The sequence below is a fragment of the Pogoniulus pusillus genome, chromosome 9, assembly GCF_015220805.1.
Source record: "Pogoniulus pusillus isolate bPogPus1 chromosome 9, bPogPus1.pri, whole genome shotgun sequence".
NCBI lineage: Eukaryota > Metazoa > Chordata > Aves > Piciformes > Lybiidae > Pogoniulus > Pogoniulus pusillus.
The window spans coordinates 9,548,455-9,562,826 of record NC_087272.1 but is presented as its reverse complement, the minus strand read 5'-3'; the positions used below and the strand labels follow the sequence as shown (position 1 = coordinate 9,562,826).

Below are 14,372 nucleotides of genomic sequence, written 5' to 3'. Positions count from 1 at the left end.
GATGCCAATTATTATGCCATGTGGCAATTTTCACTGGCTGAGAGGAACTAAGGCATGTTTCCCACTACTGCTTTTTATTTACTGGCTTAAGTGGAACATAGCTGTTGCAAATATTCCTTCTCCACCCTAGACTGGGTTGTTCTAACCCCTTAAGCACAGAGAACAGATTCAAGGAATTGGTCGTGTGTTTCTTTCTGACTAGAGCTGGTGGCTTTAGTCAAAAAACTTTGTAAATTACTTGGAAGATAGAGTATCAAAATGTCAGGTCAGCATGTGGACTTCTCATTTTGCATCTCACTCTCTCAAACTGAATATTTGGTGAGATACCTGCCTCGTGCTGCAGTCATGAAGGAGTTACATTGTCCATGCTGCATCTCTAACCTGTGTTAGAAAACCATCATTTTCTATCTAATTTGAGCCACTCAAAACTCAGTTCAAGTTAGCTATCCAGAATAGAACTGAGGTGCACACTGCTCTGACTGCTGTCTGGGACAAAATAAATAAAAAAGGATATCCCACCTTCCAAGAGTCTCTGGCTGCAGGTCTCCCACAGGTTTTCTGTCACATCTGGCTGCCTTCTGCAGCTGTTGCACACACCCTGGACCTCTACATTTGGGTCAACAGATCCTGATCCTGATTCCCTCTCAGTAGGGTGGGAGAAGTGTATCTCAGAGGTCTAAAACAGACATAGACTGACTGCTAGAGTCTGTTACACTCTAGAGCTATGCTTACTTGCTAGTAGTGTTATTTACTATATGCTAGATCTTGATCCCACTGTAATCCAGACTGAACTGGAAAGGTTTATACTGGCACTTCTACTTGGGATGTATACCAATGCTTTATTTCCATGGAAACAAGGTGGAAAAACCTTTGTGCCTATGCTTCACTTCATTATGAAATATGAAAGTGACAGAGAATATCCCCAGACCTCAAAATTTGCATGCAGCTCACATTTTCATAGAATCAACCAGCTTGGAAGAGACCTCCAAGATCAGCCAGGCCAACCTAGCACCCAGCCCTAGCCAATCAACTAGACCATGGCACTAAGTGCCTCATCCAGGTTTTGCTTCAACACCTCCAGGGACGGTGACTCCACCACCTCCCTGGGCAGCCCATTCCAATGCCAATCACTCTCTCTGGGAAGAACTTCCTCCTAACATCCAGCCTAGACTTCCTCCAGCACAACTTGAGACTGTGTCCCCTTGTTCTGTTGCTGGTTGTCTGGGAGAAGAGACCAACCCCCGCCTGGCTACAACCTCCCTTCAGGTAGTTGTAGACAGCAATGAGGTCACCCCTGAGGGTGTTTTTGTGTTTCAGGTTTATTTTGGAAAGGCTTCATTCATTTGTAGGCATATTATATACACTGCTGCATAAAGGGACAAAGAACCCTTTCACCTCTCACTCTTTGGCTAAACTATGGCTCTTGAAATTTACTGGCAGATCTTCATCTTTCTTCCCCCCCCACTTCTCTGTGTTCTCTGCATTTAGTTTAGTCATATTTATCCAGTTTCAGAAAGCTTCCTACTTTAAAAACTTATGTGGGTAAGTTTTCCTCAAGCACATATCTTACACACAATTTAATTGACAAGAAAACCCCAAACAAACAAAAAAAACCCCAAACATACAAAACATGCAAACAAAAAACCCACAACACCATAAAACCACAAACCCCAAACAACATATTTGGAGCATATTTCCAGGATAAATAATTTTATCAGTATTTCCATGTGTGTTATTTGTTGTAAACAGGTGCACATTAATTTTATAACACGAATGTCAGGCACATTAGCAAGGCTAGAAACAAAGGTGTTGTTCATTCCAAATCTGCAAAATCTTCTTCAGGACAGCCAGAGTGAGCCAGATTCAGAAAGTACATTTAAAAAGATACAACTGCTTATCCACCTGGACTGTGCCACAGAGCCTCATCTGAGCAGAGGTTTCTCTGGAGCTGTGATGCTCTGAGGGCCTTTGCTTCTGAAGAGGCTCACGCTCTATTACTCACGTGTAGCTTACACTTCCTTAAACATGCCATCTGAATTTGGTTCACTCAGTTTAAGCTGATCCTACTTACATAATAAGGGATTGGAAGCAGGCAATGCAATACACAAAAGTTTCAGCAGTTCCAGCATTAAACAAGGACTCTCTCCAATGCGATACTTGAGGCGTTTGTGTTTTACTGCTGCTTACCATGGCATGTTTTCCTATCAGGCAGCAGAGCAAAACCTCTTGGGCAGGTGCAGTAATAGGAACCAGGGATGTTCACACAGCCCAAAGTACAGCCATGATTCCAGAAGCCACATTCGTTGATATCTGCCAAAAGAAGTGCTTGCTGTGTTAAAGTGCCATCAATCAGTGCCAGGGATTCAGATGAGTGAAACAAGTTAACAGTTGCCAAGAAGCATCTCTTTTCCCCATTCATTTGAAGGAAATGCTTTTTTTCCTTAACAAACAACCAAAAAAAACCCTATCAAGTTTTCAGACCTTACTCAAACAAGATTTGCAAACCTTTTAGTGACACTACTTAGGCTGCATGTCCAGCATAGGTGCTTGGACAACTCCCAAAATTATGCCTTCCAGTGGCAGTTAAATCTTATTCACCAAAAAAAAAATATTCTTTTACCTTTTTTTAAGATTAAAATTCTTGTAAAAACTTTGATTCCCACATGACATTAGTAAAATTCTCAAAACACAGGAGTGGTTTAGAAGCTGGCATTCAGAAAGCTATCCTGGTGAATGTACTGATGGCTAGTGCTCAGGCAGGTCTGGAAAACTTGTAGTCTGGGGATTTTGACAGCATTAAGTCTTTTCAAATCCAGTCATGCAGTGCAATGCTGCTTCTAAAAGTGATATGTTAGCTATTATTAATGGCAATGTTAGATTTTCATTGAAGTAACCCAGATTAAAACACTTAGAAGTGTGTTAAGAATATGCATCTTTTTTTTAAAGTGGGACTTACAGCATCCTGTTACAGGATTTTTCAGTGTTTCACCTTTGGTGACACATCTGGAGTTTTGTTTGGGTTTTGTTTTTAATTAAGAAACTAAATAAGCACTCATGAGCATGTCTACTTGTCTAATGCTCCTCTAACTATTCAGGTAAAGGCCAAGAATAGCACTATGATGGTTTGGGTGTTACCCGCCCCCCTACTCTTATGGAATCACCCAGACTAGACTCAGCTGAGCCAGGAAATTAGAATGGAGCCTTATATTTTCAGCTTAGCACAATATACAAGCAGGTATTTACAATATATACAGTAATATGCAAGTTAAAAAGTAATACAGAAACACAACAGCCCTCCCAGAAACCAGAGTCCCCAGGAGGGGCTCCCAACCAGCCTTCCACCTCCTTTCCACCCCTCTACCTTATCCCAGACTTTGTCTTATGGTCAAGGTGAGTTTGGAGAATCGGCCAGGGGGGTTAGGAAGCAGACTGATTAGTGAGGCAGCAAGTTAGAGAGAGAAGGGCATGCAGCTAGAGCCCAAGAGCAACTCTGTTATTTATGTTTGTGTTCTTGTTCTTATACATCTCAGCAAGCCTATGAGTGCAGCAGACATCACCATTGTTTCCTTTTCACAGCCTGTAATCTAATTCTTCTCATTAAAATATCCCAGCTAGGCTCAAACGAGCACAAGCACTGGTGATATTTTCATAGGTCTCCTTTTAGATTATTTCAGAACCTGAAAACTGCAACAGCACAACTGGAATTTAAGACTTCAGAGCATTCCTTCATAGTTAAGATACAAGAACAGGAAAAAGAACAGAAGAGTTTTTTCTGTGTGATGGAAGAAAGCTGAGGGGACATTGATGTATTACCTTCACAGAACTGTTTGTTTCGACTTAAAATAAAGCCACTTGAACATTTAAACTGATGAGTCTTTGAGTCAGGCCTGCAGACTCTTCTTCTGCACTTGTCTCTGCTCAGACCATAGGCTCCTTTTTCTGGAAGAATAAAAGTAGCACAAATGTAATCCAGCTCTTAGCATATCAATCTTTAAGGAGAAACTATTCTGAGGAAAGATACTCAGTGGTGTGTTGTCTTCTCAATCCAAGAAAGTACTTTTTAATTGAAAATTACTTACATGATTTTTTTATTGGTAAAATCAGGCCCAAAAAATCACTATAAAAACCTAAGCTGGTGAAAGCCACCACTCCTGCTAAGTATTATATGTTACTAGGGACTATAAAACACTCAAAAGGAAGAGTGTGACAGAGAAAGCATGCACCCAAAAAGACATAGAAGAGAGTTTTTAAAAGAGAGAGCACACAAAGACTGGAAATTATTAGCACAGAGCAACGCTCATGTCTCACAGTATTTAGCAGGGAAGAAAAAAAAACCACAAATCAAAACAACAAAAACAACCCCCACATAGCTGGAGAGAATATAAAGATCCTAATTTTACTTTAGACAAAAACAATTATTCCAGTATACTGGAGTGAATTCTCCTTTTTTTACTATAAGACACACAAACTTGAACTCAGATTTAACACACAGAATTTTTCCCACATCCAACAACATATGATCAAAGTTTCCTCAAGGAAAGCAGAAAAAAAAGTACCCAGCAGATCTCCAGAAGCCTTCCTGCTTGTCTTGCTTCACAGAAAAGGGCAAACAGGTATTCCAGTGTCACTTTCCATGGGAAGGATTTGCAAAGGCTCAGCTACCTTTTAGAGATGGTGCTTTCCCAGATATGCAACACCCAGCGCTCTATTTTTGTCTCCCAAACTATTATTTTTGTTTTAATCTTCCTAATCTTCTTCTGCCCTTCTGGGGTTGTTTGCCCCTTTCCCAAGCTAAGAATAGCTGGACTGCTGCTACTGAATGTGGGTATGCAGCCACCCACACACAACACTCTCTTTGCCCTGAGCTGTCTGTGTGACACAGAAGAAATCATGGGCTAACAGAGGCAAAGAAATAGGACTGTGAAAAATTTGCTTGTGCTAGCTTAAATTCATCCTCTAACTTCCAAGAGATGGAAAGCAGCCTAATAGTGGAGACTGCTATTTAGTCTTCAAGCTGCAGCAGAGAAAATGCTAGCCAGGTAGTGGAATGAGAGATTGCACCTATAAAAGATTGATTTCCCAGACAGACACTTCAGCTTGAGTGAAATCATCAACAACTTATTTGCACCAGACTGATTAATTCTACTCTAACAAAAGTTGCATCACACAATGAAAAGTGAAGAATAGATGATTGGATGGATATTATCTACATTATTGAGCATCTTACCTCTTTGAGAGGCTTGAATTCTATATAGTCTTATCTCTTGTGCAGAGGACACATGTAACACAACCAAGAACCCCTGAGGTTTAAAAGGCCACTGTCACAAAATACCTTTTTGTAGAACTAGTTTTGAACTGGATTCTTAATCTTTATTCCTGTTGCAACTGAACTAGGAAGATACTGTAATGAGGTCTCTAGTCTTCAAAGGCAGATGTTTAAGACTGGGCTTGATGAGGCTTTGAGCAGCCTCGTCTAGTGAGAGGTATCACTGCCCATGATAGGCAGATTGGAACTAGATGACCTTTAAGGTCCCTTCCAACTCAAGCCATTCTGTGATAACTCATTAGCATAACAAATTAGAAGTGCAATCACAGAAGAATACAAACCAGAAAGAAGACTACATATTCAAGAATACATCTTGTGCTTAACAGTGGTGCTGGGTTTTTTGCGCCTTGCTTGTCTGGTTGGATGGGATCTCTAAAGGCCATCTAGCCCAATCCCCTCTCTCCAGTAAGCAGGGGAATCCTCAACTAGATCAGGTTATTCAGAGCCCTGTCAAGCCCTGCTTTGAGTATCTCCAAGGATGAGGCCTCAACTACCTCCCTAGGCAACCTGTTCCACAATTCCACTGCTGTTAGGGTAAGGAACATGCTCCAGAGACACCCAAGAATTACAGGAGAAACAACAGCAGCAATTTAGCAATCTGTGCAACTGTAAGATTTTGTTAAATGGAATAACTATTAAGATCTCAATACTGCCAAATCAAAACATTGGGAAAATATTTAAATCACATTTCAGAATGTAAAATGAATGGTGACTAAGTTATAAACCACAAAGATGTTAAGACAATGTTTTCTGGAAGAACAAGGATTATGAAACATACTTTCTAGTTGGTGTTTTTGCCTCCCATCCCCTCTCATATGGAAAGGGGTGTTCTCAGGTAATAGCCTGTTTCTGGTATCTTACACTGGAAAGAAGCACAACATAATTTCTTCCCAAAAATCTATCATGAGTGTACTCAACAACATTAATCTCCCAGAGAAAAACCTTGAAAAAAAATCCAGAGGCAATCTTTGAGATTTTAAGGTAATGAAGACATTTGGTGAGCCATTAATAAAAGTGTGAAGAACATTCCAGCAGACATTTCTAAATACACATGCTGTCATCCAATCTAGGGTTAGCTGTCAAACAGAGCTAAGGTAAATTAGAGGCCACCGTTCAGATACTGCCGTGCTAGAGTTGTTGTGTGAGGTTATAGCAAACTCATAGCCAAATGAATGTTCTTCTCTGTACTTGTCCCTGACCAATCCAGGAAAGTCTTCTGACAGGGAGAGGAAAGAGGGGACATGAGGAATTTAAGTAGTAAAGTAAATAAATCCAAATTCCACCAAAAAAAATCAAATCATGTCATTTGAGCACTTTTCCTCAGTTCCCTTTCCATCTGAAGGAACTCACTTGCTATCTGCTTTAAAGAAGGCCTGATAATTCACAGCTGACACTTCACTGCAACATGCACTTTCTTGGCTTCGACAGAGCATCCAATTAGTCTAGGTATGCTTTTATCTCCAGGTTTCTCTGTTGTGAGAACAGCCATAAATCTCACTTGTACTCCAAGCTCATTAGCCCTCCTTTCATCCCACTTCTCACACTGAACAAGCCACTGAACAACATACAGGAAAAGTCCAAAAGGTCCATCTGGATTCAGCCTGTTGAGCTTCTCTCTACTCCATCACCTCCCAAGCAGTTTTACAAGAGGCTATTTGGAGAGGAGGAGAGAAAAAAGATAAAAAGCCTACTGCTGACAAACATTTACTGTCATACAAAAATTTACTACAGGGGTATATACTGTGAGGCTTTTAAAAACAATGGTAGCTTACTAACAAAGATGGGGAAATCATCTTTCCAGTGGAAAGAGAAACACCAGAAAGCAGCATGTTCTGGTGGAAGAAGTGGAGCTCCTCTTCCAACACAAGGATAAAAGTTGTGTTGTTGACTTGTGCAGTTGACTAAATGGTCGCCGAAATGATGGTGCATATCCCTGTGCAGAGGATATCTGTAATATAACCAATGGCCCCTGAGGTTCAAGAGAATGCCAATATAACCAATAGCCCCTGAGGTTCAAGAGAATGCCAATACAACCAATAGCCCCTGAGGTTCAAGAGTTTGCCAATACAATCAATAGCCCCTGAGGTTCAAGAGAACCTTTCTCTTCATTGTTTCTTCCCCTCCATGAATACGCAGACACAGTGACAGACACCCAAGGAAGCCCCATGAGGTCTTCCAAATCTCACTGAGACAATCCTGAGATGTGTGTATATGTGCTGTCTGCACCACAAATGTGTCCTTCCCTAGATACTCTGTGTGAGAGCATCAGATGTGCCAGTGGAAAAAAAGTGCTGCCTTTTGTCAGAATGACTATTTGCCTCAAAGGAAGCAAGGGACAGGTACTGGCTCCCAATCACATAAGTTGTAAAAGATCCTTCAGATCATCAAGTCCAACCTATCACCCAACACCATCTAATCAACTAAATCATAGTATCAAGTGCCAAATCCAGACCCTTTAGAAACACTTCCAGGGACAATGACTCCACCATCTCCTAGGCAGCACATTCCAAAGCCCAATCACTCTCTCTGGAAAAAAACTTCTTTCTAACATCCAGCCTAAGCCTCACCTGGCACAGCTTGAGATTGTGCCCTCTTGTTCTGTCCCTGGTTGCCTGGGAGAAGAAACCAACCCCCACCTGGCTACAACCTCCTTTCAGGTAGTTGTAGACAGCAATAAAGGTCCTCCTTGAGCCTCCTCTTCCTCAGGCTACACAATGCCAGCTCCCTCAGCCACTCCTCGCAGGGCTTGTGCTCCAGAATGGAGCCTTTCTTTGTTTACAAGTTCATTTGATTTTTCCAGAACACTTTCTCTTCTACATTTTAGCAGCTCTCCCCACCGAAAACAAATCATTTGAACAACAAACTTCCCTTGAAGATGTTCCTACTCAGGCCGGATAGATAGCATGGTGTCATATAAAGCTGTTGGTTGCCATGAAGAAGAATAAAGCCTATTTTATAGCAGATCACAGTATCACAGTATCATCAGGGTTGGAAGAGACCTCACAGATCATCAAGTCCAACCCTTTACCACAGAGCTCAAGGCTAGACCATGGCACCAAGTGCCACATCCAACCTTGCCTTGAACAGCCCCAGGGATGGCGACTCCACCACCTCCCCGGGCAGCCCATTCCAGTGTCCAATGACTCTCTCAGTGAAGAACTTGGCTCAAGAGAGATAGTTAGGAGCTTCATCTTTGCTCATAGAAACAATCACAGCTTTCTCCTCATGCCTTTATTCCACCCATAACTCTGGGAACTCCTGGTCATCTTCCCTTGGTAGCTCTGCAGCCACTGCACAACACACAACTGCCTCTATGCCATTTGCTTAGTTGTTCATGTCAAAGCAAAGCTGGTGACAACAGCTGTTCCATTAAAGCAGAAATACTCTGCCTGCTTTCCAGAGATCAGAGAACATTATTTCCCCTGCACACCTGACACATCCTACTGCCACAGCAGAAATTCTCAAAAAAGATGTGATATCTGTAGTCAACTACCTCCATTTTCTGATATGCAGCAAAAGGCAGAGACAGCACCACCTCATACAGTAGGCAACTGATATCAATGGAGGAGACTCAAAACACTTATTTCACAGTTGCTTTGGCAACTTCAAGTCTGTCTAAAACAGGCTGACCTCCTAATCCAGCCATTTCACAGCAAAACCAAAACAGACAGAAGTATCATCTGTCAGACATACTGTGCATTTTAACTCCTTCAGTGTTATGATCATCAGAGGTGTTTAGATGCACATTAGAATAAAGTTTCCAGAAAGAAACAGACATTTAATGAAGATAATCCACATGCAGGTTTAAAAAGCTGTCTGCTTTGTGCGTTTAGCAGGAAAGTTTGCAAACAAAGGGAAGAGAAGGAGAAAAATCACATCTATCTGAATGTATATTCAGATCAATGGAATGAGAGGTTTGTGCATTCTCAGCACACTTCCAGTTAGATGCTCCAGATGGATTCACACACACTAAGTGAAAAAGTTAAAGATGTTTTTTCCCTTGGCCTCAGTGGGGGCTGCAGTTTTGTCAGAGAAAATGATTGCTGTGAAAAAAAAACAGAGTGATCAGCATTATTATTCTCACACATAACAACTGTGTCATGACAGTTCACTTACCAAAATCCTGGTGTTCTGTTCTTGCACCTGGCTGTTTAAATGGATGTACCACTTGTATCTCCTCTGGAGGGAAAAATGATGGCTTCAGGCTAATTGTCACTACAGTTTTTCCAGTGTACTTGTTGGCTCTCCATATCATACCAGATTTAATCTCTGAATAGTACAGGTGCTCAGCAAAGACAGACATTCCAAGCAATTGACGCCTACAGCCAAGAGAAGATAACACAAAGTGACACATTACCTTATCCCTATATACTCAATGGATGCAGAATGGGTAACTTGTTTTTCTCACAGGTTACTGGACTGACTCAACAGACAGAAAAAGCCTGGACATGATCCTGCTACTGGTGAACTCAGAGACCCAAACTGCTATTTGCTTTGTTGAAGGATGTAGGCCAGAAAAGTTCCCCTATTCCCCAATTACCACTGCCTGCTCTGACATTTCTGATTGTCTCAGGAAATCAGAGTAGGGATGGAGAGGTAGGAGCAGAGCATTCCTAAAAATCCATCCATCTGCTTCTCCTATCACAGGAGCTTAGTTTCCATTTCCTAGTCAGAGCAGCCAGCAGGAACCACAAAAGGGCCTGGTTTTAAATGAGAGGGGAAGCAGAAAATTATACTGAAAGAGAGAATATTACCCTCCACTTTCCAGTACATATTTCAGGTAGAAAAAGGAGAATCCTTATTATCCAAGTTGATAGGGAATATGGTGAAGCCCTAGTGAACACCAGCCAGACCAAGAAAGTAAGGACAAACCCAATGTAACAGCTGGCAACATAGGAACCAACTAGCTTTGCATTCATCATATACAAATAATGTGCTGCATGCTCAACCTAGGACACTAGAGAGATCATGTATTTTTCTCATTTTGCAGTTGACAGTCCCTAGGAGGCATATATTGGTCCAGACATAGTGACACAAACTGCAGTAACACAGGGTAACCTTTTCCTGAACACCCCAGTGAGAACATGCCCACCAGATGTACCACTGCAAAGCACAAAGGTCAAATACAAAAGGCACCCAAAAGCACATGGGTAGAACAGCTCCACAGGTCATTCACGGAGCATGAGGGGAACATGTCTGTTGTGTATGAGTTTTCCCCACATTTGCTGATGCTTGCTGAAGAGCCTGAGCACAGACATGAAGGACAACAGGCTTAGAGGAGGATAGGAAAGGGTTGATCGTGCTCAGTCTCTTGAGCAGTGCTCGGACACCCAAACTCACCCACTGTAACTTTGGACAAATAATTTAATCTCTGCTTTTGGCTTCTCTATCTGCTGAAGAAAAAAAGGTCACTAATAAACATTCAGAGTGGATTTCTATGGATTAAGTATCATTTGCTAAAATCTTGGAAGATGGAGAGCATTGAGTGGCAGTATAGTCCTGACAGCAGTGACTTCTTTCCATTTTCCTATCAGTGCTTTTAGATTTACAGTTTACCACACTTTATACTCCTTATAGTGTCATGAACTGATAAAACAAAAGGGAGAAAGAGGAAGAGAACTGAAGAGCATCCCTGGGAAATGAGTGGTTTATTTCTGACAAAACTCACCGGACAGAAGTTTTGAGTAAACGAAGAGCTCCACCATCATAGTCACAAGACCCAATATGGGAAATCTCTTTCCCATGATCATGTTGTATCCAGTAGAGCCTTGTGTCAACCAGATCTAGTGCTATGGCCTTGATTTTTTCTGTGGTTCTTAAAACATTTCTCACATCAATTCCACTGAGGGACACTCGGTGTATACCAGAAACTGTACCATCTGAAGACCAAAATAGCAGCCTGCAGACAAGAGAGGTGTATTTTGAACCAAAAAACAACCAACAAGAAGCTCCACATCTGCAAGATCACATCACTGCTGCACACTCCTTCTTTAGTTACTCTTTTATATAGAAAAATTCAGTCTTACCACAGTGCTTTCAGAATCTAAGTAAATAGGTTGAACTCTACGGTCTTAAAGGTCTTTTGCAAGTGAAACAGCTCTGTGGGTTTAATAGCAAAGCAAGAGACTCCCCTTATAGCTCTATAAAGAACTGAAATATTCTTTTTACAAAGTGCTGTCTACTTGACAGAAGCAATGTTACAACTGAAGTTTTGTTATAGTTGTTTTCTTATCTTAATACATGTGCTACTACCAGAGACTCTAGAACTCTGTTCAGTGAGCAAGGATTCACTAGAAAGTTCTCTCATATAGGTGAAGCAGGAATCAGCTCAGCTTAACCATGAAGGACTATTGTCTGTCTCTCTGCTTTGTTTTTTCCACGAAGCCAGGGAAAGAGACTGGAATGACCTCTCAAATCTATGGGGAACTCCTGCAAACCTGGGGGAAAGCATGGGGAGGAATCTCCCTCAAGCTGAAGACATCACTTAAGTGTTTAACTTAAAAACACCACTTCTATTATTGTCCTCATTTCTTTACCTTCCTGATAATTACAGCAACCAGACTATGCTTTTAGAATCATAGAATCAACCAGGTTGGAAGAGACCTCCAAGATCAGCCAGGCCAACCTAGCACCCAGCCCTATCCACTCAACTAGACCATGGCACTAAGTGCCTCATCCAGGCTTTGCTTGAACACCTCCAGGGATGGTGACTCCACCACCTCCCTGGGCAGCCCATTCCAATGCCAATCACTCTCTCTTTGGCAAACTTCCTCCTAACATCCAGCCTATACTTCCCCTGGCACAACTTGAGACTGTGTCCCCTTGTTCTGTTGCTGGTTGCATGGCAGAAGAGACCAACCTCCATCTGGCTGCAATCTCCCTTCAGGTAGTTGTAGACAGCAATGAGGTCACCCCTGAGCCTCCTCTTCTCCAGGCTAAACACCCCCAGCTCCCTCAGCCTCTCCTCACAGGGTTTGTGTTCCAGGCCCCTCACCAGCTTTGTCACTCTTCTCTGGACACATTCCAGCACCTCAACATCTCTCTTGAATTGAGGGGCCCAGAACTGGACACAGCACTCAAGGTGTGGCCTGACCAGTGTTGATTACAGGGGAAGAATAATGTCCCTTGTCCTACTGCCCACACTGTTCCTGATACAGGCCAGGATGCCATTGGCTCTCTTGGCCACCTGGGCACACTGTTGGCTCATCTTCAGTACCCTCAGGTCCCTCTCTGTCTGGCTGCTCTCCAGCTACTCTGTCCCCAGCCTGTAGCACTGCTTGGGGTTGTTGTGGCCAAAGTGCAGAACCCTGCACTTGGCCTTGTTCAATCTCATCCCATTGGCCTCTGCCCACCCATCCAGCCTGCCAAGATCCCTCTGCAGGGCTCTCCTACCTTCCAACAGATCCACACCTGCTCCTAGCTTGGTGTCATCTGCAAACTTACTGATGCTGAACTCAATCCCCTGGTCGAGATCATTAATAAAGATATTGAATAGGACTGGGCCCAGCACTGACCCCTGGGGCACACCACTAGTGACAGCTGCCAACTGGATGTGGCACCATTCACCACCACTCTCTGTGCCCAGCCATCCAGCCAGTTCTTAAATGAGCACAGAGTGAATCTGTCCAAGCCAAGGGCTGCCAGCTATGGCAGACAGTGTCACAGGCCTTGCTGAAGTCCAGGTAGACTACATCCACAGCCTTCCCCATGTGCACCAAGAGGTTCACTTGGTCATAAAAAGAGATCAAGTTGGTCAAGCAGGACCTGCCCCTCCTAAATCTGTGCTGGCTGGGTCTGATGCCCTGGGCATCCTGTAGGTGCTCTGTGATTGCACTCAGGATAGTCTGCTCCATTATCTTGCATAGCAGTGAGGTCAGGCTAACAGGTCTGTAATTTCCTGAGTCCTCCTTCCAACCCTTCTTGTGGATAGGCACAACAGTGGCCAGCTCCCACTCTTCAGGGACCTCTCCAGTGAGCCATGACTGTTGATAAATGACAGAGAGCAGCTTGGTCAGCTCATCTGCCAGCTCTCTCATCACCCTAGGATGGATCCCAACTAGTCCCTTAGACTTGTGAGGATCCAAGAGGCTCAACAAGTCCCTAACGACTTCCTCCTGGGTTATAGGCAGACTGCTCTGCTTCCTGACCCCACCTACCAGCTCAGGAGGTCAGCTGTCCTGAGGACAATCTGCCTAGAATGCTTTGGGTTGGAAGGGACCTAGAGGTCACCCAATCCAACTACACTGCAGCAAGGAGGGACATTGCCAACTAGATCAAGTTCTTCAGAGAACCATCAAACCTGACCTTGAACATCTCCAGGAATGGGGCCTCCACCATGCCACTGGGCAACCTGCTTCAGTGTTTCATCATCCTGTGGTGATCTTTCTAATGCCCACTCTAAATCTACCTTGCTCTATTTTAAAACCATTGCCCTTATCCTATTGCTACATGGCCTTGTAAACAGGGCATAATTCACTTCAAATGAAAAACAGAGCTCTTAGACATTTCATACCCCAAAAAAATTGCCATAAGGCATCAAAAAAAACCCCAAAACTTTTTGAAGTCTAATTTCTTTACAGATTACTGCTGGTTTACTGGCCTCCCTTTAAGCACAAAAGTACAGCTCTCCTGCATGCTCAATCACACCTAGGTGAATATACATAGCTAAAGTCTCCTGAAACTTTCACAGATGTTGAGCAAATAAATCCCTACAATGCCATTTATAACATGTTACAGTGGCATTTGACAGTGAGTTTGAGGACTTGTGAGTATTTACAAGATTGGAAAATATTATCTTCAAAAGAAAAATCAAGCTAAAAAATGCACATATATGTACACACATATAAGACACAGAGTTCCTGAAGCATGCCCAGAGAAGGGCAACAAAGGTGGTGATGTGTCTAGGGAATAAGTATTAGAAGAAGCAGCTGAGGAAACTGAGATTCTTTAGTCTGGAGAAAAGAAGGCTGAGAGGAGACCTCTTTGCTCTCTGCAATTCCCTGAAAGGAGATTCTAGTGAGGTGGGGGTTGGTCTCTTCTCCTTAAT

At 42.8% G+C, this 14,372-nt stretch overlaps 1 protein-coding gene across 1 annotated transcript in view; it reads right to left on the bottom strand.

The window, feature by feature from the left end:
- The window catches only part of EGF (epidermal growth factor), a 70,948-nt gene that overhangs the window by 39,254 nt on the left and 17,322 nt on the right, over window positions 1-14,372 (bottom strand). The window contains exons 5-8 of the mRNA XM_064148494.1: window positions 10,995-11,225; window positions 9,443-9,645; window positions 3,814-3,939; window positions 2,188-2,310 (exon numbers count right to left, since the gene is read on the bottom strand). Coding sequence (XP_064004564.1) covers window positions 2,188-2,310; window positions 3,814-3,939; window positions 9,443-9,645; window positions 10,995-11,225 — 683 coding nt within the window. The remainder of the gene's footprint in view (window positions 1-2,187; window positions 2,311-3,813; window positions 3,940-9,442; window positions 9,646-10,994; window positions 11,226-14,372) is intronic.